Source organism: Ochlerotatus camptorhynchus, unplaced genomic scaffold, assembly GCF_037179485.1.
Source record: "Ochlerotatus camptorhynchus isolate MF236.1 unplaced genomic scaffold, CSIRO-AGI_Acam_v1.1 ptg000448l, whole genome shotgun sequence".
NCBI classification, from domain to species: Eukaryota; Metazoa; Arthropoda; class Insecta; order Diptera; family Culicidae; genus Ochlerotatus; species Ochlerotatus camptorhynchus.
This window is the reverse complement of record NW_027040934.1, coordinates 333128-359031: the sequence shown is the minus strand read 5'-3', so window position 1 is coordinate 359031 and position 25904 is coordinate 333128. Positions and strand designations below refer to the sequence as shown.

The following is a 25904-nucleotide window of genomic DNA, read 5'->3' as shown; positions in this document are numbered from 1 at the left end:
TTCCCAAAAATTGGATTTGTGGTTTTCACCACAATTTGAACATTTAAATTTCTTAGGATCTTCCTTCACAGGACAGTCGTCCTTTGCGTGAGAGGAATCACCACAATTCATGCATTTAGCTGGCATGTAACAATTTTTAGTTCCCTGGCCCCAACCCTGGCACTTACGGCACTGAGTGCGGTTTTGGAAATTTCCTCCAGTCTTCCTGAAGTGTTCCCGCTTCACTCGGACATGGAGCATAAGGCTAGCTTTTTCTAAGGCCTTAAGGTTGTTTAGTTCACTAGACTTGAAGTGAACTAAATAAAAATCATTAGAAATCCCGTTGCGTGAATCGCCAGGACGGGATTTCATTTTCATTTTGATTACTTGGAGTGGCACAACTCCAAGTAATTTTGTCAGTTCATCTTTGATCTGATCCAGGGATTCACCACTGGGCAGTCCTTTCATGACAACCTTGAACACACGTTCAGTTTTGGTGTCGTAAGTAAAAAATTTGTGCTTCTTCTCAGTAAGATACTTGAGAAGACATTTAAATCCGTCCAAGGTTTCAGCCAATACACGGCATTCACCCCGACGTCCAATTTGTAGTGAAAACTTAACTTTCACGAAATTCAAAAGTTCCATGCGAAGAGCATGGAAATCGGAAGTGGTTATCACAATAGGGGGAATCTTTTCCTTCTTGGCATTAAGCCGGGAAAGTTTACTAGAATTTTTCTTGGATGATGGATCATTCTCATCATCCGTGAGCAAATCAAATTGATTACTCAAATTAATTTCATGAGAAGGGGGGTCAAGAGTTTGCCCCTTTCTTTTGCGTTTAGGCGCCATGGCTGCAGTAAATTTTTATCCAAATCGACTTCCAAGCAGATTACTATAAGAATCTGAAGGATCGAAGAGGAATTTTCCAAATCGATATCCAAGAAGGATTACCTCGGGTAGGGTCCAAACAAGGATCGAAGAGGAATAAGAGTTGAACAAGGTAGAAAATTTTTTACAGGTTGAGCACTGAAAAGTGCTGTTTAAATGTGTTGTAGCTTTAGGTAGTAGTAACACTTCCTTCAGCAAAAAGCAAATAGATCCGCACGGCAAGAGAGCACGATGCGGACTGATTCTGATATTCCTTGTTCTTTGGCAACGGTTCACTAACATCCTCTTTCTTGCCGTATCCTGGATCAAGCAAAATACTGGACATCTTGTTTCTGCCAGACCACTCGACTCGAAGACCTCGTTGATTTAAGAAGAAATAACCTTTAACGTCTTTTTCAACGTCGATACACAGGTAGTAGTGAATATTTCCGAGTTAGCTAATCTCGAAAAACTGCTTCAAGGAACTAATTAGCGTTTCAGCCAGTTGTCGTTCCTCGCTTGTTACAATCAGATCATCGACGTAGGCTAGGACGTAGCACCAGCGACCGCTCCTCCTCTTCCTATACAAGCACGGATCCTACTTGCACCGCTCGAAACCAGCCCATTCAAGTTTATCATGCAGCTTCTGATTCCACACCCTGGCTGCTTGCTTTAGACCAGCGCTGCCCAACGTGTGGCTGTCTTTTTTTCATTCTATTAAATGTATCGAACGCTTTATTCAATTTGAAATTGTACTAGACCACTCTTCATAGGTTAGAGGTCCGTGTGGTATTTTACGAAAAAATGTCCAGAAAGCACTAATATATATCTGAGGAAAGTAATAGCTGATTGGGTTGTGCTGCCAAAAACGGGTAGGCACTGCACCTTGTTTTTTTTTTAAATTGCTGGAAAATCAGGGATTATCAAAGAATATGGTTTTCTTCGTTGCGTTGACACCCTGTATTCATTTTTTTACCATATTTATGTAGACGCAACTATAGGATCCTAACGGTTCTAACGAAATGCAACTGTAGGAGCGTTTACCTTATCTATTTATATGAAACCGGGAAAAATATGTTGGGCACCCGGGAAAAACCGGGAATTTAATTTCTTAAATTCAGTGCCCATCCTGAACTATGGTCGAATTTTTGCCCTACCATTTACTCTACTGAACTAAACTCTACTGGTTTCTACTTTTCGTTCACTACGAAAAAAAGTAACCACACGAGCGTTTTCCTTATAACACAGACACAGTCAATCAACTCCAAAGCTTCACCGACAAATCAATAAATTCTTGATCAACCAACTATAATTTCTTCTCGCATGGGAAACGAAGTATAATGCAGAATATCCTTATATCGTTCCTACGTGACTGAATGAATAAATGGCATTTCGAACATAAAAAACATAAACCTTTCACGTATTTTTGAATTAAAATCCTTGGGTACAGGTAATTTCCGGTATTACAAGTACTGAACTTCTAAGTACCAAAATACCGGTACTCTCACAAAAGGATCCGGCAACCCTACTGCCTCTCGAAGCCGTCATTTACCCTACCTATTTTTTTTCCTTTGGTTTGTTTTCCGTCGATCTTGTTTTCCGTGCTGAGCACCAATTCTACCGACGCCAGGAAGGCAGCTCCCACACCTGGACCCTACCTATAAACCCATCAACTCATGAACCGGGGACCAATGGCTTTACTTCCCTTCCGAAGGAAGGCGTGATCAGAGATGTTATGCCTCAAAACATCCCGGCGGCGCCGACTGGGATTGAACCCAGGCCTGCTGGGGTGAGAGGTAATCACGCTTACCACTACACCATCGGCGCCGCTGTTTACGCTACCTAGTCATCATATTGTCAGTAAAATTATTTTGTTATCTTTTAATATTTTATTAAAATGGCTTGCAAATGATTTAAAATTTATCAAAACTCAAAGTGCGTAATTTGTACATTCTTTCTGCAGTTTAACAAATGTTATGTATGGCTTCAAACCTCAAAAATTTACTCCCACTGTGTATGAGGTTCATCTGCTCGTTTACTTTTCGATCGTTTACTATTCGATGTTGAAATGCTTGGACGGTTTCATTAGTATAGTAGGTATAACATAATTTAAAATTTACTTTTATTTAATCTTAATATCTAGTTTTTGGTCCGTAAGTGTACATGTCCTCGGTAAAAAGAAAGAGATTCTGTAGTAGTTCTACTGCGATTAGAGTGAATCCTGCGGACTATTTAATCGTTATGTGACTACTCAATAGGGGAAATGCGTCGCCTTTTCAGTATGTAGGTATATTTACAACTAGAATTACGCAACTTCCTTTAAATTACTCAATGTCACCCTTCGCACCCAACCTGGTTGTAACAATAAGATCCAAAAGGTACAGTACAGCACCAACGACGGCAACCGAACCTGCGCCACACAAGAAATCCATTCTGGGAACAAAATACCTTAGTTAGTTAGTTGTAGATGCCATGAAACGTCGAACATGAGCAACTCACCGTTGTGTATTAGGTGGCCAATAATTTCGATTTTTCGTTTCCGACCAGTCATGCAGGATGCATACGGCCGATGCCAGGTACAGAATAAATGCCGTCAGATTCAGCAACGATTGTAGCTTCCACGGGATACTGTTTGGTAAATAGAATATGATTTAGCACCGGTTGTGGATCGCTGCTTAGGACTTACTTCTCTCTGATGACTTTGCCGAACAGATAGATCACCGAGAAGATCAAGAAGGGCACGAATGTGGAATAAGCCAGAGCGATTGTGCGTGCTGCCGCGAATGGTCGAAGCCGAGAATTATTGGCTGGGTCGTCGATGAGGCCAATACAGATAATGGCAACTGCCTGCAATTATAGGGTTGGTAACAGATAGAAAAAAGGAAGTTATAAAATTATCATTTGGTTGGGTTACTTTGCCAGACGAGGTGTTGCCGTAGTAATAATTGCCTACGTAGGTGCACTTACATGCTAGTGCATTCTTGTGCCACCCACTCGGTGCCAACGGGCAATTTCTGCGCTCACCGCCGTATGTACTCGTAGCAAGATTTGAAGCAAACATTATTGATGATCTGTTATGCCTAGTCATCCAAAGACATCCATCCATTGATTGGATGGATTAAGTACTGTTGGTTGTAGATATTCATACGCAAGATGCATGTATTTTCAAGCATTCAAGAATAACAGATCTTATGCAATTATCGCGATCTTCCACACATGTAATTTACACCAAGCTGCTGCGCAGTTTTGCGACGACAACGACGCTGTGAAAACTATGAAGATGGTAGTAGGTGCATATCGTGCGTTCCATAGAACCTCACTACACGTGATTATCATCACAGGGAACGAAAACAATCGACTCGTTAATAATGGAAAATGCCAGAGGTCTACTGACCGGCTCCGTGGTAATTACTTCTAACAGAGGAATCGAGCACACGATTCATACCGCACTTGCGAAGGTATGGTGATTCATAGCGTCCGATGATTCATGAATGTAACTATCACTGGACGTTTGGTGATCATTCAATTCAAATGTAAGGTTAGGTCTTTTGATGTTTGAATATGAAAAATTGAACGATATAGTGGTTCTCAGAATTTCATAAAAAATAGTAGTTTTGTTTCTTATCGCAAAATATTAGACCGTATTTCCTTATATTAGACCCGTATTTCCTTATATTGAAAAATATGATGATATTAAAAAATGGGATTTTGTGTTGAAAAACATTGATTGGATTTGTTCTTTTTTATGGTTTTCATGATTTTTTTTATATCTTTATTAAGGAGACTTTCTTTTCATGATTGTATACAGAGGGCGCAATATGTTTTTATATTTTTCCTTGAAACATATAAAAAATTAGCGATGTTTTTTGTTTGTTTTTGAGCTATATTTTTTTTTTTGGGTTTCCGCTCAAATAAATATAAAGCAAATCATATAGGCATAGATTATGTGACTATGTTAGCTATGTTTCAATGAAGACGCATGGTAGTCTAGTCGCATAGGAGTATTAAGCAAAATCCCAAAACTTGATAACTCAAAAACGAAAAAAAAACACATCGCTGTTCATTAACTACGTAGACAGTTTTTTGGGATTCTTGACCTCCTACCCCTCTTCCCCTTGCGTAGACAATTGTCCATACACAATTTTTATAATGGGCCGTAGATAATTGCAACCCCCCCCCCCCCCCCTCTTAAACTGTAATAAAAAATATAAAAACATTTTGTGCCCTCTGTCTACATACCATTACAAATATATAAAAAACAAATACAATCAATGTTTTTCAATACAACATCCCATTTTTTTTAATATTCTTATATTTAAAAGTATTTTTAATTATCTTTCATTTTAAATCAGCCCAGGGTATAAATTTTTGAAAAAAGTCATTTTTGAAAAAAAAATCGATTTTTGGACCACCTAACATGGAAATGGTATACTGCCCATAAACGCATATCAGTCCCATATGGATAGGAAATCAAGCAAAGATGGGACAGATATGCGATTATGGGTAGTATACGACAAAATAAAAAGATAAGGGTCTAATATTTTGCAATAAGGAATCAAACCACAAATTTTTACGAAATTCGGAGAACCACTATATCTGTTATGGAATGGCACATCAGAATTCCATAAAATTTCGCATAATTATTGTTTGCTAGGTGCAATAAACCACAATTTGTCCTGGAATTCGGTACAAAAAAAAAATGGCGCAATCGATATTTTTCAATAAATCGTAGCAACGTAAACAGTTCGAATCGAAATGACGACTAAGATAAAGTTGTAGGAAACTGGATTGCCTTTTCAGAAAAAAAAACTACGCGCTGGAACAAAACCGCAAATTTTTGTCAAAAATAGCAAACAAACCGTTATAAATTTTTATAGCAAAAAAGTACATTTTTAAGATTTGTAAACTTATGGTTACTTTTTTAGTCCAGAAAACGTCCAAATATCCTGGATAAGATCAAATTAGCCTTAACAAAACCAAACTCACTCCAGCAGGCCAGGGTTCAATCTCAGTCGGCGGCGCCGGGATGTTCTGAGGCATAACATCTCTGATCACGCCTTCCTTCGGAAAGGAAGTAAAGCCGTTGGTCCTAGATTTATGAGTTGATGGGTCGATAGGTAGGGTTCATGTGTGAGAGCTACCTTTCTGGCGACTGTAGCATTGGTGCTCAGCACGGAAAATAAGGTCGACGGGAAACAAACAGAGGCTCATAGCCTAGTCAGTAAAGGCACGTATTTCCAAGCCGGAGGCAGCGGGTTCGATTCCCAGTCCGGTCGAGAGAATCTTTCGGGTTGGAAATTTTCTCGACTTCCCTGGGTATAGTGTATCATGTGCTTGCCACACAATATACAAATTCATGCATTGGTATTGGCATCGAAAGCTCTCAATTAATAACTGTGGAAGTGCATTTAGAACAATAAGTTGAGAGCACGCAATAAGCTAATATACACTAAGCAATAAACTTGAAATGCGAACAAGAAGAAGAAGAAGAAGAAGAAGAAGAAGAAGAAGAAGAAGAAGAAGAAGAAGAAGAAGAAGAAGAAGAAGAAGAAGAAGAAGAAGAGAAACAAATCAAGGAAAAAAAAACTGTTCGACAAAGTTTCTTAAAATGGTGTCATGTTTAATGTTTTCATAGATGTTCATCGATTTTAACAAGACAGAAAAAAAGTATTTTTTATCTTAGTGTATACCCAAAGCAAAAAAATTCACCACCAAAGTACTTAAAAATTAAAGGAACATTCTAGAAGACGTCAAAATGCACACTCAATAGTTTCGTCGCAAATGGTCATGTCCTAGGGGGCGACACATCTAAATCTCAATTAAAGATGCTCAACAAATCTCACACTAGCGAATCAATCTTCGCAAAATCTTCTTTCATTTCTCGCATCTACTGGAATTGTACATCTTCTTTTTGCAGGAAATCTTCAGAATCGTCATCAATGTTCTTTCTATCTACTCAACGTGTGCGCAGCTAACCACAACAAAATACAATTTTTCCTGCATCGTAGATAGAGTCGTTCCCCTCGGTCATGTCCCACTTTTTTTGATTTCGTCCCAGTGTGCGGAGGCGGCGGGTTCGACCCCAGGTCCGGTCGAGGATATCTTTCGTGATGGAAATTTTCTCTGCTTCCCTGGGTATAGAGTATCATTGTGCTTGCCAATGATATGTCATACAATATACAATGTCATGCATTGGTATTGGCATCGAAAGCTCTCAATTAATAACTGTGGAAGTGCATTTTTAGAACACTTAGTTGAGAGCACACAATCAGCTAATATGCGATTAACAACAAGCTTGAAATGCGAAGAAGAAGAAGAAGAATAAGAAATAAAAGAATGTTCTCCAAACCGTCCTGGAGTTTTGACATGATGATCTTCTTAATTAACCATGACTTAAACAGTGTCCCAGCATATTCAAAGCATCTATGCAAATCATAAATGATCCATTTTCATGTATTTAAAATGTTCTAGGTTCTCCAAATCGTTCTGAACTTCAGATCAAAGAACCTTAGCAACAAACATATAAAAAAAAAATCTATCTGCATAATTTCGATTCGGGACGTGGTCAAGAAGGTCAATTCTTCCGTCTGGTTCGTCCAGCAGACAATGAAGCGGGCCGGACTTCATGTCTTCAATGTAAGGAAGGCGCCTAACCGAACCGATAAATAGAATACGGTGGCCAAATCCCTCGCCAGGAAGCTGTACTGCGAGCGGTTGGTTCAGCCGAAATGCATCGTAATGGACGACGAAACGTACATTAAAGCGGAAGCCAAGCAGATCCCCGGCCTGGAGTTTTTCGTCGGCAAGTCCCGCCTGGATGTTTCGGAGAAGTTCCGAAAGAAGAAGGTCGACCAATTTGCCAAGAAGTACTTAGTGTTGCAGGCGATCTGTGGGTTCGGCAAATTCAGCAAGCCGTACATAACGACCGGCACCATCAACGGCCAAATATATAAGGAAGAATGCCTCCAAAAGCGCTATCCTTCCTTCGATCCCACGAAGGTTACACTCTGTTTTGGCCGGATCTGGCATCGTGCCATTACGCGAAACCGGTGATGGAGTGGTACGAAGTCAACGATGTTGTTTTTGTGCCGAAGAAGACAAATCCGCCAAACTCGTCTGAACTTCGTCCAATAGAAAAAGAAGGAAGGTCTTCAAAAACGGCAAGGATTTGATGAAAGAGTGGATGAAACTGGGGGGAAAAATTACGCAAGCAGTGCTGCAAAATCTCGACAGTACACGGTGATATTGACAATTCTCCTTTGGTCACTCATTTGAGCTAACAGTCATAGTCAAGGCAAACCATGTCAATTGTCAATGACAATGGTGTCAGTGACGAACATGTGCAGATTTGTTTATTAGCTAAAACAATTACATGGATCCATTTTAATGAACAAGTATCTACGTCCTGAGCTACTTGGATAACAATAATGTGACACAGAATGTACTAAATTACACTTTTTGTTACCAGGTGAATCTTCGTCATTGACGAAAAAATGAATGAGATTTTGACGAAGGTTTTTTTGAGGATCAAGTCTGTCAGTGACTATGTGACGAACAATTTTGTCAATATCGCGCGACATGACAGACTATGACAATGACAAATCTCAGCACTGGGCGCAAGTGTTGCACATGATTTCATGGGTAGCGTTAAGTCCAAGGTGCGGGCATTTAGCCTAGGAGAGGAGGTTGAATAAGCCAACTTTGCAAAAACATAGCTAATATGTTAAAATTCCCTGAGAGTTTCAAAAATATCCGACTTATAATGAATTTTTGGTGATCATTTTTGTCTGTTGAATTTTTTGCGAGTACAGTCTTTATTATATTACAAACACTTTTTTGTTAAGTAACCACCCTACTCTAACACGTCACAATTGAAAGGTAGCGCCCTTTTTTGAATCGGGATATTATTCACGATTTCAGCCATTTACTGTCAACCGAAGCATGCGTCACTATTGTTCTGGAAGGACCATTTGTACACAGTTCTAAAAAGTAGAGTAAATTTCTGTTCAATATGATGCACATAAAGGAGCGTCACATATCATATAAGTTTACATTATAAACCGTGCAAAGTTCTGAGATTTTTCATGAAATGTTGCACATATTGTATACAAAAGCCCATCTTTGTAAACAACATTGCTTACAAGTTGCTCGTTTGCGTTATATGAAATACAAGTTTACGTGAATGAATATTAATATTACAATTAAAATTCAGAATTTTTTGCTGTGTAGAAAATGACGCAAGGCACATTTAGTTAGAACTTATGAAAACCGCTATCACTTTCACCCCTCATTTCGGTGATATTTCTTATATTTAATGTCTTTTGGGAGCGGTTCCTAAAAAACATGACGTGCTAGGGCTAAAATATATTCTAGTTGTTAACTCAGGATAATTAAAGAAAGTCATAAAAAGTGGTACAATAAAACCTGTTCTAGAAAGTCGTGTTGCACAGTGTAATTAGTTACGATTGGTTAGGTTGATCTAAAGTACATTAACGACTAATTCTCTGAAAGACCAAAACTTACCAACTCGAGCAGCTTGAAAACGGGAGGCAGAAACCTTCCGAAACCACCACCATTACCAAAGTATTCCTTCCGTAGCCCTCGATCGGTCTGATCGGTTCCACCCTGCTCGTGGCTGGCCATTGTGAGGCGGGAAATTTCTAGAAGACAAGAACATCCCAAAGTCACTGGTTATTCCTTGCAGTGTTATCAGAAAGACGCAACAGTAGTTTATCGGTCACATTCACATGCGCATATTAGCCGGTAAGATAATTTTTCTAATTGCTAATTAGGTCTATTGTCATCAGCATTCATGATTACCACAAATTGGTGATGTTTCACACTGCGTGCCGTTGACTGACAAGTTCGGTGTTTTTATTCATTTATGCAAAACGTTCAGAGAATAATTTCATAAGGTGACTTCCGAAAAAATATGGATAAATTACAGGGGCTGTTAGGAATTAGCTACCTATAAGTTGTTTGTGATTATTTCTAGGGTTTCTGGTTTTTGACAACATCAAAATTGGTGGGTGCTTAATTGAATTAGCTTTGCTTGTTGTGTTATGTGAATTCATTTCAACAACTGTACCTATGTTCATGTTTCACTAGTAGAAGGGCGTTTTCTAATGGGAACCTAAAACAATGCAAGACGTTTTAGAAGTTGTGATTTTGTTTTGAGTCTGTTTGCTAGCCCTGCGGAAATATAAAACCATCAATGCCGGTGGCAATTGCCTCTCGTGTATTGATTTTCGAGCACTAACATCGAGTGACAGATATGAACAAACTACTACTATTTATGACTACACTCAATACATTGCGGTGGTTGAGGTTGTAGCTTTCTAAAGTTAGGAAGAAAATTGCAATGCATTTTGTCATCAATTGATTTTAACCGCAAGATGACAATAGGGTGGTTCCGTCTATCCATTTTGCTCCACCAATCGCAATTTCGTCTACACAGCAAAAAATTAATTTTAATATCACATCAAAGTGGATGCACTTCAATCGTGTCGAAAATATGGTGTAATATTACTTGCCAAAAAGGGTAAAATTGTCATTAATACAGTGCATGAACTGACATTACGCTGCTTTTACTGCATTTGTTTATTGTTGTGACCATAAAAATTACATGAGATTTTCGACATGATTGAAGTGCATCCTTTTGGATGTAATATTAAAATTTATTTTTTGCTGTGTAGAATAAATTCTTATCCTCCCATAATTTGAACTTTTTGATTTTTATTTGTTATCTGAATGTGGAAAACGGAGATTTGGAATCACCCTAATATCTGTTGCTTTGGTCTCCGATATCCATGAAGTATTAAGTGATCATTAGACATTAGAAAACTGAATTAGCAATTACCTTCAACTTTCGCAAATAAACTCGTTAATATAGGGGAAATGGCTCTAATGTTGGCCCTTGGATCTAAGATTCGGCCTATCGCTTAAAATCTGTTATTTATCAATTTTATCTAGATGAACGCGTCATTGTGACGATACTAATGGATATTTTCGGTCGCTATTGAAAATTTAGTCGATTGCTGAATTTATGTAATGGCCCAAATTAGGGGGATTTAGGCCAACAATACATCCATTTCCCCTATATCACAAAGTAATAAATTTTAATACGATAGTTTGTCATACAGCAATTCAAATCGGCATTCAATTGATTACTGTCCCATTGATACATTGATAACTGTTCCATTGATCGCAATAGCATTGAACTTCAAGTTATACATTTACATTCTATTTCTAGATAGAGCAGGAATTAGGGCGTAACAGGTTTTATAAACAATGACTTACTTTGATGATTTCTAGAAAGTTAAGGCTTGCAAACGCAAATCAACAACACCATCGGGTAGGGGAAGAGTTCTTCTACCCGACGGTTATGTTGATTTGCGTGGATATGCCTTGAGTTCCTAGACATCATCGATAGAAGTAATTGTTTGTAAAGGCTGTTACGCCCTAATTCCAGCTCTATCTAGGTTTGTTCTTTCAATATCTACTAAATAGTGCTGCTCTCCAAACTTTACCCAGTAACCTATATCTTCTGAATGAAACAAATCTGTTGAGTGTCTGAATGTGTATAGGCTATTAAAACCTGGCCTCTTGCGGCCATCTTGCTAAACGGCATGAGATTTCAAAATCTCGCAAATAGTTGTTGAAAGTGTTTCAATTAGGTAGATTTCGACTTTTATCCCCCACAGTAACAATCAAATAAATTTGAACATTCGAAAAATATAAGCTTCTCTCCCATACCATGCCGTGCAAAATTTTGGAATCTGCATCATAAAGCCATTTTTCAGGATGGCCGTGAAAGGCCATGTTTTTATTGCCTATAAGAATCTTTCGATTCTTCTAACTGCTGCGGATGGGTCCATAACCGGTTCTCTCACGTATATTTATTCACCTCTACAGCACAACTACCGCTGCTGCTACTGTTGCTACAACTGGCACTTCTAGTTATCTAACGCGTGAGATTTATTTCATTGCAGCGCAAGTGGTCCCTTTCTATGACTATAAATGATTGGTATCGTGCTTCAGCCGCGAGATTGAATTTAACACACCTGTTCCCTTCTGTTTACGATTGCTACACTGTATACACACTGATTGAAGTTACATCAATCGTTCGACCGTCCGTTGGGCGGTCGGTCAGAAGGTCACAAAGATCAGCTAGCAGGTATGCAGGCCCTTTGCGCGACTGTGAATCACGGTCATTGTTATGCTTCGATTTCGTTAGAGTTCTCTTTTGACTTAGGTCGGGTGCATTTGCCGCACGGTTGGCTATTTTTCTACTGCGCTCAATTTGTAGAAAGTTCAATCTAGGTATTTGTCGTTTATTGAACGAAAACAAGGAAAGACTATTTCCAGTGTCAGTATTGGAAAGGCACCGAGTGTCAACCCAATTGAATTATGTTAATGACATGACAATGGGTTGCTTCTTATGCTCGCTGTTTCACATATAGTGGATTGTAGTGTACGACTAAGCGTTTCACTTTGTCGTCTGGCATTTTTACGGGCGTGGCACATTAATAGAGGTTCGTCTCGTGCCTATGGCGCGTCACCTAATTTGTTTTTGATGCCATCACAAGCCTACAGGTTCATGAATGCATAAATCGATTTTCGCAAAGTTCAAGAACCCATTGACAATAGGGTACGGATTTTTTTTCTGATAAACACAACGAGACATGTGGTTTTGGTCACTATTGAACAACAATGCAGTCAAGGGTTTCGATGTAGAGGATTGCAAAACTTTTTCGAAGTCAGGCATCTAAGATAATTCATCTTGATAATCCTCAACTACCTTCACGGTATTCCAAGAATTTCCTTAGAATCGACAAATTTAAAGATTGACTTAGAATCATCCTAAAATTTTCTCAAAGCTCTTTTCAGATTTCAGCTGGAATATTCTTGGCTTTTTTTCAGGCACGTGGTAGTGCAGAGGACTTCTCGGCTTCCAGTGAAGACTCGAAATAAAGTAAAAGTATTGATCAAAACAAGTTATAATGTAACAAATTAATATAGTAAGTTGTTTTCTACATTTTTCGTTGATTTCTTGATGGTTCTAGTGAGTGAACTATTGTAAATGTGCTACTTCGGGGTATCGACTATCTGAAAAAAAATCTGGAAAATCAGGGAATCTCAGATAATTTTATTTATTACCTGGAAACTCAGAAGTTGTCTTTAAATTCAGGGAACTATTTAATTCATTCCTTTATTTAACGTCGGTCTCTGTTCCGCAATCTAGTGCCAATCACCGACGGACATCGATTGCCATCCATTGATGGCAATCGAATGTGCAGGAAGGCAGCTTCCACACCTGCGTAGGATATCGCACCCATTCACAACACACATGGGCCGGGACCAACGGCTTTACTTCCCTTCCGAAGAAAGACGTGACCAGAGATTTTTATGCCTCAGAAAAATCCCACCGACCTCGGCTGGGATTGAACCCAGACCCATTGGGGTGAGAAAGCAGTCATGCTTACTACTACAAGCAATCCTTATTCATAACTGCTTTACAAACTATAATGATATCACCAATCATGAAGCAAGGTGCATTTATTTAAGATGTCTTATACTTGAACTATTTAAATCCAGGATCAATTTGGGCTTTAAACATTTTTTGAAGATCTAAGACATGAACCATTTGGATTCTGGAGTTATAAATATTTTTAAATACATATTCTTAACCAGAACGTTCTGCAAGGTTTGATTCTCATGATTTTTTTTTGAATTTTGAATTTAGTTTTGTTTAAGACCCCAGTCAAAAAAAAACTAAGGTTGCGGGTCATTTGAAATTTATCGGAGCTCGGACTTGGAAACAGCTTAATTAGGATCTTCAATTTTCGAAAAAAAAACAAATTTAAGGCGCAAAGTAAAGTTTTACATTTTCCTGAATTGAAAAAAAACAAATCTCGGGCTTTGAAATATTAAAAAGATTTCAGACTGAGCAACATCTCGAGCTTGACGTAATTTAAAAAAAAAAACCCCGTACTTGTAAAAAGTTTCATTATCACAAATTAAGAAGATTGTTCAATATCCTGAATTTTCCAATTTTTCTATGATCCTGGACTTTGAAAAAAATATCTTCAACCCAGAGGTTTTAGAGTAAGAAACATTTAAAAAATTCTAAATAAGACATTTATAATGTGACTTAAGATATCCTGGGGTTTGGAAAAAATGACTTAAAATATGATTCAAAAATTAAAATCCAGGTGTGGAAAAAACAATGATCAGCTTCCAAAACTCAATCTAAAATTTGAGTTGTATGACTTGAAAAAATGGATCTCGGATTTGTACTTATTTTCAATATTCGGTAGCATTTAAAAACCTACCAAGATCCCGAATTTGATAAACTTTTTTAGATCTAGAAGTTGAATGCTCAATTCACTTAAAAAATTAGTTTAAAATCTAAACTTGATTATTAAATATATCAATTGAATTCGTCAAATAGAATCTGTTGGTTGTAGTATTTAGTCCCCATATTAAATAAGAAATTTCATGAATTGAATTCACGGTTTGATATTTTCTCGGAAAGGAATACATTTTTATTGCACCTATAATTTCTAAAATATTATTGAAATAGTAGAATCCATAGGAAGCAACGGTTTTCTCTATTATAGAAGCCAAAATAACGAACTTCCAAAAATATAAAAAAAATGTGGCTATTAATGGATGACGAACTTAATAATTTACGTTGTAATTAAACCATAAAGTAATCATTTTCCAGTAAAGAATAGTACCATAACTGTAGATTTGTGTATTAAACTTTAATCGGTAAACTTAATTTAATTTTTAATGAGATTCCCTTTGAATGCTCCCAGAAATTTCTTCCGATTTATTTAAGAGTTCCCCTTGTGATACTCTGTGTTTAAAATATGGCACAACTTTTCACACTTTGTTCCTTAATGCTGAACACATAAAAAGCCACGCAAAATGAGCACAGTTTACGGCTTTTTGTAACTGGTAAAGGTGTCAGAAACGGTTACTCTACAACTGTTACTGTAAGAGTAGGTGTAGTTTTAGGCTAAAGAACTCGTCAGTTAATAAAGTTCTAAACCATCTACCATTTTAACCATCTACATACAACGTTTGAGGACTATCTTGAAGTATTTCATATAAATCTCTAAGAAAAAATAATGCTTTCGAGCATGCATCGAGCATTCAGCATGGTCGCTCTCTTAAATGTTTTCTCTCAATAAAAGTTGAATAATTATGCATCCAGATTTATGTTATACAAACTCTTAGTTTTTCAGTCTGCACGACTATGAGAAGAAATCATTTTAAAATAGCAAAATTGTTTTCTTTCAGATCCGGTTACGTTAAGATCAGATCTTGGGTCTGATGCGTTACGGTAAATCTGGCATTTAGACAGTACATTTAGCTGTCACTTAAAATTGTTCTCTGAAAACTCTTGGAATTCACTATACTTCTTTAAGGATTCTTAATTATTCATAAACAAATTTTCACATAAATTTCTCTGAATAATTCTTTTTAAACTTCCATTGAAAAATTCCTGAGAAACTTCCTTCAGACTTCCTTAGCCGTTCTTCTCAGAATGTCGTTAGAATTTACCTCACATTTGCCTTGTAATTCTTCTCTAAATTATCCTTGAATTCTCCTGATTATTTCGTAGAATTAACCCATCCATCATGATAAAGATGTAATATAGCACTGAAACGTTTGGAGTAGAGAAGATAAATCGGTTTAATCGCAAGGCCGAGAAAATCATCTTCTGAATTGTCTATCAGTCGAAAGCTAAATTGAATTTTTCCCTACAATGCAAAAATCCCGGAATTTTAATTGTGATGTAAACATTCATTCACATAAACTTGTATTTCATTTCACTCAAACGAGCAGCTTGTAAGCAATGTTGTTTAAAAATATGGGCTTTTGTATACAATATTTGCAACATTTCATGAACTGTCAAACGGTAAAGGACGAGGTAATAGAGATTGCTGACGTTTATCGTACGCACACTACGTCTACGTCGTTTCAACGGGAAAAAAATTTCATAGCGGAAAATTTTCCTGATGAAAAATCACTGACACAATCATACTTTAGCAATCTCTATGAAAGAACCAACAAAAACATTCAGTCACTCACAAAAAGGCGACTCACACCGCTTGCCTTAGCTCACACAGCATGTAATTGCTAAGAGGAAGAGGAGACAACTGGCTTCTTGCTCTTTTATCTCTATCTATCTCTATTTCTATCTCTATCTCTATCTTACGCACTACAAATCAGCCAATCACGAGCTGGTTCGCGTTTGACAGAGAAGTGGTTCGTTTTCGCTTCTCTTAGTGTAATTGAGGTATTTTTCCATAGAAAATGTACGCTCAGTCCTTCAAATCAAGGATTGGGTACCATCACGGAAGAATAAACGTGCTGTTGTCAGTGCCTAGTTTGCTTCCCAATCATTCAGACTCTCACAAGGCAGTTAATGATGAGGCGGATGGCAGTTCATATTCATATGAAAATAACTCATTGATTCTGACTGTTTTTCGCACTGGTTCCAAGTAAACTTTGCATTTCTTGAAACTCTCTTCAGAATTAGTTTCCGTTGGAATTCTTCTCTAAATTACCTTGTAACTCCCTTGGAATTCTCCTCAGTATTTCTTAGAAATTATTCTCAAAATTCCCTATAAATTCTCATCAGAATTCCTCTTCAACATTCATCTGGAATTCTCTTCAGAACTACCATGACATTGACAAAACTATTTTAATGATTTTCACCTTGGAATTCCGCTTACCTTGGAATAAAACCCAAAAATTTTTCACTAGTATAGCCTAGGAATCCTTCAAATTACCTTGAAAGTAAGTACAGGGTGGCCACTGAATTTAAGAATTAAATTTCCTGTTTTTTCATCGTTTTCACGGGTGCCCAACATATTTTTCTTGGTTTCATATAAATTGCTAAATATGGTAAGAAAATTTATTGATTGATGTCATCGGAAAAAGAAGTGTCATCGGACTTTATGTCATCGGAAAAAGAAGTTATGGAATTTAATGTTCAATGCCAAAAACCGGAGTTATTTTTAGGGTAGAAAAAATGAGATATCAGAGAAATGAGAAATGAGCGACATAAAATAAATTTTCAAAAAAATTAAAATATATTATTTCAAGGCGGCCGGCATATGTTAGAGCGAGAAGAAAAGAAATATCGATGCCACAGTTTTGCATGTGCATCCCTAATTAAAATATCAGTTACAATAAACCGTCGCGGAGGAAACATCTCCTTAGTAATTTCGTCCTGTAATAAATGTATTTTTATGTTCGCGTAATAAAAGGTGTTTGTATGTAAACCGCGAGTTCTTTTATGTGTGTCCGAAAAGATTTCCCGCGACGTGCGCGAACATATTATGTTTTAAGATTGAAACAAATAATTGTAAAATTAGATTTAATAATCAAATTTTTGACGTCCCAAATTTGAAATGTTCTTGAAAGTAGAATATTCAAAGGGCACTAGGCCGAATTTATAGATTGAGACAAGAAATAATTTTTGAAATCAATGAAATCTACGGAATAACGTACTAAGAAATTTTTCGGAGATTACATGAGAACATTTTCAAGATTTGGAGCCAGGGTTCATTTTCATATTCTTGAGAGCAAGATTTTTACTTCAATATGGCGTATTTCAAAAATCTCAGATTGAAAAAAAACAAATCAAAGTTCTTGGACACGGACACATTTTGAGGATTCTTGAAGCATTTAATTATGATGAGAATGTCAAGTAAATTGAGGGGCATTGTAGAGGAACTCCAGGGATAATGCTACAGGGATTCGGAGGAAAATTTTAAAAAGTATTTCCAGAAAATTGTAATGGTGAATGCCGAGCTAGTTCTGAAGAGACTATTGTGGGAATTTAAAAAGAATTACAGGGAACTCTAAAACAAATCGAAAGAAATTTCTGGGAGCATTCAAAGGAATTCGGAGGAGGTTTCAATGAGAATTAACCCTACGGCAAACTTCAGCGTTGCCGTTGGTGTAATGGTAATAATGACTGCCTCTCACTCCAAAAGGCCTGGGTTCAATCCCAGTCGGCGCTGTCAGGATTTTCTGAGACATAAAATCTCTGATTACGCCTTCCTTTGCAAGGGAAGTAAAGCCGTTGGTCCCCGGTCCAGTTGATGGATTGATAGGTAGGGTCCAGGTGTGGGAGCTGTCTCTCTGGCGTCGGTAGCATTAGTGCTCAGTACGGAAAACGTCAAAAAAAAAAATGAATAAAAAAACCCTACGGCAAACTTGATGATGATAGGACTACAATCTTGAAACTACACCTAATGACCTGCGGCTGAAAATCCCTTAAATGTTCATCGATCAATCAATTAATCAATCAATCAAATAGAAATTTTGAGAAGAGCCGCAAGGGGATTTGGAGAATAATTCCAAGGAAATAAATCAAACTCATAATATACCTAGCTCTAAAAATTATTTGAAGAATTTAAAGCTAGTTTGAAGATAGATGTAAGAGGATTCCTTAGATAATTCATAAGAATTTTAAAGGAAATTCCCAAGGAGTTTCCGGGAGTGTTTGGCAGGAAATTTTGAGCATTTTTCCAAAGAAACGCTGAGTAGTGTTCCAAGAGATTTTGAAAAAAAGGTTCAAGGAAATTTGAAGGAGGGTGAAAATTCTAATTAAATTCCCAGAGATCCTCAAGTGTTTTTTAAGAAAAAGTTCAAGGAAATTCCGAGAAAAAAATCCATGGCATTCTGAGGTGAAATCCAAGGAATTTTTGGAAGAATGCTTTTCTAAATACTAAATGACTCAATGGGGAAGACGGGATAAGAACGCCCGGTGGGCTAAGAGGGATTACAGCCAGTTCTATGTGAAATCCTCAAGATCCTTACCAATACTCAATACAGAAAAGATTAACAACATGTTTTTATCATTCTGGAACACCTTATACCCCGATCTTATGAATCTTCAAAACAATAAATAAAATCAAACTTCTCGTTCGGTGGGGTTTTCACGATCTTATTTTCAAAACAAAAAATAGTGGAAATGATTGTAATGTCGGCCTAAATGTCCCTAATTTGGGCCCATACATAAATTCAGCCATCGACTAAATTTTCAATAGTGACCAAAAATATACATGGGCCCAATCTTAGATCCATAGGCCAACATTAGAGCCATTTCCCCTATAAGACTGTTTGATGAACATACGATGGGTAAGACGGTCAACTTTACAACTTCTTTATTGCGAAATGACTTTGATTGAAACTGAAATGATATTTCAGATCAAGTATTAAATGGCATTAAAATTTGAATTCATCCATCTATGGTGAGATGTGACCATTCTTACTAATTTACATTCCTGTAATAAAATAAATTTGTTTTGGTTCCCGGGTGGTATCCGGAACATGTCTGTGAGTGACCAATGTGGTCCACCATACTCAATTTAACCACCGATGACAATTTTTTAGAATTCTCATGTGATGTGAAGTGTCGCATGATGGATTTCGAGTTAATATGATTTTGACCACTTCCCAGGGGGTACCTGGAACACACAAAATGACTCATATTGATCATATTTTCTAATTCTCATGCGATTAAATATGTCACAATATATGTTTGTACCGTTTTTGATCATTTCTATACCTGTGCTTACTGGAACCTGTTCCGGTCATATCTATGGAACCAGTTGACCGATTCCAAAGATATTCAGTCCATAGTGACCATAGTACCATTCATAGTTGTGTCCAATTGTGTGCAATGGTTGACGAAAAATCCGTCATGGTCCGTGTTACCCCATTTGTGGTCCTTTTTACCGCGCTTGTAAAAGAACGAGTATTTTTTGATCGTTTCAAAAATGGATGGAAAAGCATAAATAATGTGATGAATCAGAAAATTTTATAACTTTTGTCCATAGATAAATGAATGCTTATTCATTTCTTGCTCATTTTGACTTACTAAATTTATTCCGCCACCCTGTCTTACCCCGTCTCCCCCTACCAAGAGACTTTTGAAGAATCAAGTTAATTGTAAACACAATTAAGGTGAGAAATTATAGCAAATTCTCGTGAGAATTAATTCACATAAATATGAAGATAAATATTTAGTCAATTTCAAGAGTAGTAGTGAATTCCTAAAGTGCTCTGCACAGAATTCTTAGATTGTTATATAGAACATTTCTAGGGAATACCGGACAGAATCATAAGATTGATTATTGAGGTAAATCCTGAAAGTAAAAGTGATTCTGAAGACATTTTGATATGATCCTAAGGAAAACCTTGGGAAATTTTCAAAAGTAACCTGATGTTAATTTCAAAGAAATAAATTGAAAACTTTCCAAGATTTTGTGCACAGCTATTACAGATCCAGGATTAGCAAAAAAAATCTCAAGTCTTGGAAGAAATTTCAGAAAATTCAACAGTAAGGTATGTGGGATCTCAAATTAAGAAAAAAATCTCAACGGAAGGGAATTTATTATCCAAGAAATATATAGATTTAGTAGATTCCGTTACTTGAACAGTTTTCATGCCACTAAAATTAACAAAAATATTCATTCCAGACTCTAGACATTACTATTATTTAGATCTAAGACTTAATGTCTGGTATCCTGTACTATGGAAAAATAAACAGAAATATTCAAGATTATATGAAAAATATTTAAGCTATTGGGCTTAGAATATATTAAAAATATTCAAATTAAGGTTCCAATCAAATTCCCACTTCTTCCCTGGGTTTTCGATTTAGTGGCTACCCTGAAAGTATCATCATTATAAAATTCCCAAGGAGTTCGCTTCACAATAAAGGCATTATAAGGTTATCGACATGAAACTTAAAATCTCTTGGCATTAATTTAATAAAATACGTTTACACAAAAATGTGAATCAATCTCACATTCTCCAGCTGGATGCAGTTCATTAGAACCCTCCTATCCGAGCAGGAGAAAATAGTTATTCAATACCTAATTTTGATCTAAAACCAAAATTTGGTATTGATCAGCATGATATAAGAGTTAAAATACCAAAGAATAATACAAAAAAATTGCATGCAAAATACTTTGTAAATAAAAAAAAATTGATATTTCGATACCAAATTGCAATACCAAAACATTACCACACAGGTATTCAGTGTGGTATTGTTTTGGTATTGCAATTGCATAATTTGGTATTGGAATGTTATTGTGGGAACATTTTTTTGGTATTATTTATTGGTATTTTACTTCTTATGTCATGCTCACCCATACCAATTTAAGGTATCGAGATATTCGTTCCTGCTCGGGTAATATAGGCCTTGAATATCGAGTGCGAAATGTGGATCGATATTCGCATGCAACGTTGTTCAAATTCTCTTCTGTGGTCGAAAGTGTAAATTGATCCACATCGTTCATGCATTATTTAATGCACTGAAACTCTATCTTTCAATCGATGGTGGTGGTTGACGGTCAAATACCGAAAAGGTTTCTTCTCACGGTTTTCTTTTCCTATTTAGGAATATCAATTTCTACACATCAAGAATACCGTGCTATGATTTTGTTGATTTCTAATGCGTACCTCGTGAACGAATTTGAATACGTTTCTCTAAAATGCGCGGGAATGTGTTGCCTTAATGTATGTGAGGGAGCCTCGCCATAGAAACGACGAAATGTAATTTAAATCCAAACCGCCCAATCCAAAACCCGTTTGCCTGCACTCCATCACCGAGTGTCCACTACTGACCCCTCTTCGCCATTGTTTTCTTTCGCATAGCGAAAGGAATTCCGTTTTGTTTTGATTATATCTCTTCGTGGCGTAGTGTAGCTTATTTTTACGGAACTTTTATTTTGGTTCCTAACTTCTTGTGACTCTAGCGTAGTTTGTATTAGTTCAGAGTTCATCCACTACCACCATCAACCACATCTTTACATACGTGAATCAACTGCATACAGTTTTTTTTAATTACATAGGCTTGGAATGATGTGGTTGCATCCATTCATCATAGTCCATGCAGAGCTGGATCATCAGAGATCTACTGTGAAGATTTATATAAATTTACATTCCGGTTTTGCATTTGTAGTTATTTATCTCGTAATAGTTTACTTCAAACATCAGCATGGTATATCAAAAAACGCAATTGCAAACAAGAAAACGTACTGCGATAACTTAGTTATGAAAGAGCAGAACATATCTTCATGTAAATTTCAGTCAGCTTCGGCTCAATCTCGGCACTATCATTAACCTGGTTAGTATTAGACACCTCTCAATTTGTTTGATTCATCTCCGACTCCGATTATAGCGGTGCGAGGCTTTCAAAACCCAGTTTTGTATGAGCTGTCCGGAGAAAACAACTGGCCACCATAATGCGATGTTGTAGCATAAAAATGCTTGTCCTGCGGTTACATAAATGCTACCCACGAGAAAGCTGGCGGCAAGTTCATTAAAATCTCTATTTTCGTGCAGCGATTTTTCATTTCCCGCTCATTTTTTTCCATTCGAGATTGGCTATGCTCTGACGAATGCTACTGGTTTCTGGCAGCATAGTTGTGTGTCATAGCATAAATACTAGTCCGGGAGAATTGTGGCTGTTGTGACCAAATTCACTGGGTTTATTTCGGTTTGGCAGCTTAGGGGCAGTCCATTAACGACGTAGACAGTTTTTAAGGAATTTTTAACATCTCCTCCCCTTGCGTAGACAATTGTCCAAGTTTTGAATGTTTTATGGACGTAGACATTTTTCTTAAAAAAGCAATATATAAGCTTCATTTTGACTAGTTAACATTTTTTCTGTGTCAAACCCTGGTGATGTGGAGATGGACCTCAGAATCGAACGGTTTGTGAACTGTCAAATCGAATCACTTTTCTACATTCCTGGTAAAAATTGGGCCCATCGTTAAAAATCTGCTATTTATCAATTTTGTCTAGATGAACGCGTCATTGGGACGGTACTAATGGATATTTTTGGTCGCTATTGAAAATTTAGTCGATTCCTGAATTTATGTATGGACCCAAATTGGGGGCATGTAGGCCGACAGTACATCTTTTTCCCCTATGTGATTATGTTTTTTTTAACTTTTCAAGAAAAGCTCATAGAACGTCTAGAGAACCTCAAAAGTAAACTCAAAGAGCTAATCAAATGTCATGCCATGGCTTCAAATGCGAACCTGTCCCCAAAGCATCATGAACTTGCCTTTTAAACCTTTCGGACTCGCCTTGGAATCATACCAGACCCACGTTTGACGTCTTTTGGACTTGCTCCCAAAAGTCTACCAGATTGGAAATTTCCTGAAGGCGTTTTCGTCAGCTTTTGGCCGGGATCAAAATAAACCATATTCCAGACACGCAAATAGCCACACATGCTTCATTGTAGTTCGCCTGTTTTCTGTAGTTCACACTTTCAGGAATAGCTGCGCACATTCAATTAACACTTTCGGAGCTGGAAAGATAGCCTACAAGTGTTTTGTGCAATTGCTTGGTCTTCCATAGTCTAATTTACACCTATTATTCACTACCACGCAATGTTAAAAGATAGAAATGTCATAAAACAAACATAATTTTCCTCCTGTATCAACCACTCATCATAGATTGCGCCATATCGGTAGCAATTACCCAGCGTTCCCACAGTAGCTCTCTATGCTAGAAGGGAGCATTCCGTTTATGTGTACGGGTTACAAGCCCTGAAATGCCATCGTGCACTGCCACATTTGGCTTCGGCTATCGCCGGTATCCTACACGCCAACTGCGCGTGATGGTCTGATGATGAAAGCTCACTATGAAATTATGCTGCTTCCCCGCAGTGTCTCATGTTTGGACTTGAAAGTGAAATTGCGACAACTATTACTGGCGGTTTGATGGCAACATGATTTCCTTTGGCCCGCATGTTGTCGATGGCGCGCGACACTCTATAATGTGCAGTCGATGTGTGTAGGAAGTGCAATTTTCCTATACCCAAAAAGGCGTGGTTCAAATATGTGGGACAGTCGCCGCCACTTAAAGCACTTGGAGGTGCCGAGAAAGGAATGATATTTAGTTCCAGAAAGCATGCAGTAGGTAGACCTCACTTTGAACAATTTCTCTTGGCGTGGTTGTTCAAATAGAGGAGTGAATGTTTGTTTGCCTTTGTCATTACCACGTGCAACTCGTAGCATAGAATTCATTTACATTTTATGCGCCAGTGTTTCAGTATGAAGGCGTCACGACAAAAGCATCACGATTATGCATTGTTTTGTAGCCGAAGCACAAACCTGTTTTAAAACCACTTTCTTGTCGTTTGAGAAAAATGTATAACAATAAACAAAAGAATTTGATTTGATACGCATGTAGGTGTTACATAAAACAAGCAAATACAAATGATAGAAAAACGGTATTTCCATCATAAAAAAAAAAAAAAACAAAATAAAAAATGCTCAAATATCGCGTATTTATCGATCACAACCTGTTCGTTCACTTTTTAATGTCTTTGTATAAATATAAGGCAGCTTTAGAAACGTAATATTAAACTCCTTAAAACCTGGAAAAATACTCCTTTGCTGCGTAGCTACTCAGATTTACTGTCCTGCCTATGTTTTTTTTATCAGAGGAGTGGAGCGACGGGCAAGCGTATAGAATGAGTTTCCAAAAAGAAGTTTCTTTTAGAATCTTCGATTTTAGAATCTTTGATTTTGGAATTTTCGATTTTAGAATCATCTTTTAGAAGCTTATTCTTGACGCTTGCCCGTCGCTGCATTCTTGTGACTAAAAAAACAACACGGGCAGGGCAGGAGATCTGAAAAGCTACGCAGTAAAGGAGCATTATTTAAGAATTAAGGAGCATTTCATCATTTTCTCATAGATATAAGTTGAGATGATATCACACACAACAGTCTATAACAGCCATCTAATTGTTTCTGAAGAATCACGTTTGCAGTTTTTGCTGTGATAACTCGAATCCATACGTTTCGTGAAACTATTCATGTTCCTTGTTTCTTAGATAGCTTCGATAGCTCCATCCACTAAGGACTCTTCTCGACGTTGACTTTGAACCGTACGAAATACGGGGACACACCCATCGGCATTTTCCAGCGTAGCATTATTTTCACTTATTGCTTTGTTTATGTTTTCAATGCTAACCTAAAGAGACGACCCGGGTTCGGTACGATTGTAATAAAACAAAGAAAAACAACAAAAAACTAACGTGATTAATCTGCTGCACGCGATAGTTATGATTGAGGAACAGCTCGGAATGCACGCGGCAACTTAATTCGAATGTGACCGTTATCGAAGAACGCGCTCAAAACACTGAATGCGGTGCGACGACTGGGATCCGATCGAGGGGGAGGTCATGTTTGGAATCTTCTCTTGCTCGCATGAACTTGTCGCTGTTGGGTAGCGCAGTGGATTGTTGGTTGTGCTTGTTTACTCGTGGGTAGTGTGATTGGGTGGTTTTATTCAATGAAATGAATTCAAAATGAACACATACCTTGCGGGACGGCCGGAAAGGGTTCATGATGGCGTTGTATCTTATTCACGTTGAAACGATCAGATTCGATTTCAGTCTGTTGTTTACCATGGATAATAGTTCTTAGTGAATCACTATTTTCTTAATTTACGACGTAGAATTTTTATTCTGCAAACAATTGTACACGTTTCAGCTAGTTTTTTTTTTAAAGATTGCATTCTGGATAATCGAATCTCACGAATAATTCAAATATGACGTATCACCCTTTGTAAATAAAGATGTGACTAGTGAACCAAGAAATCGGATAAAACGGGAAAAAATCGGGAATTCGAAGTCGCTGGGGAAAAAAACCTGGAAAAAACGTGAATTTCGATGACAAATCGGGAATAAATATGCTTCGTCTTCTCTCCAAAAAACAAATGAGATTTTAAACCCTGAAAAAAAAAATCAAGATCCTTAGATTGGACTAGATTTTCATGATAAAGTCACTTAAGAGAATTTGAGCAATTTGGAGGGCATTTTAGAATATATTCAAGGGATAACATCATAGTATTAATAGAACATTTCTAAATGAGTTTTGGGATGAACTTTATGATATTTTTGAGTAGAACTACAAGTCAATTGAGAGAGTTCAGAGTAAATATACAGTTGTGTTCGATAAAATAGCAGCGCATGCCGATTTTCATACATGATGTAA

The 25904-nt window shown here is 37.2% G+C and overlaps 2 protein-coding genes across 3 annotated transcripts in view; one reads left to right on the top strand and one right to left on the bottom strand.

Moving 5' to 3' along the window:
* The window catches only part of Klp64D (kinesin-like protein 64D), a 51722-nt gene that overhangs the window by 11835 nt on the left and 13983 nt on the right, over positions 1 to 25904 (top strand). The window lies entirely within an intron of this gene.
* On the bottom strand, positions 3131 to 25060 carry LOC135711973 (uncharacterized). 2 transcript variants are annotated; one of them, XM_065234947.1, is made up of 5 exons: positions 24944 to 25060; positions 9370 to 9506; positions 3533 to 3693; positions 3346 to 3474; positions 3131 to 3279 (listed from the first exon to the last, which is right to left on the bottom strand). In XM_065234947.1, exons 2-5 carry the CDS (start codon positions 9487 to 9489, stop codon positions 3171 to 3173), a joined length of 519 nt encoding a protein of 172 aa, XP_065091019.1. In that variant the 5' UTR covers positions 9490 to 9506; positions 24944 to 25060; the 3' UTR covers positions 3131 to 3170. The 2 variants fall into 2 exon arrangements, with proteins under 2 accessions (XP_065091019.1, XP_065091020.1); XM_065234948.1 differs by having other exon boundaries at positions 24880 to 24946.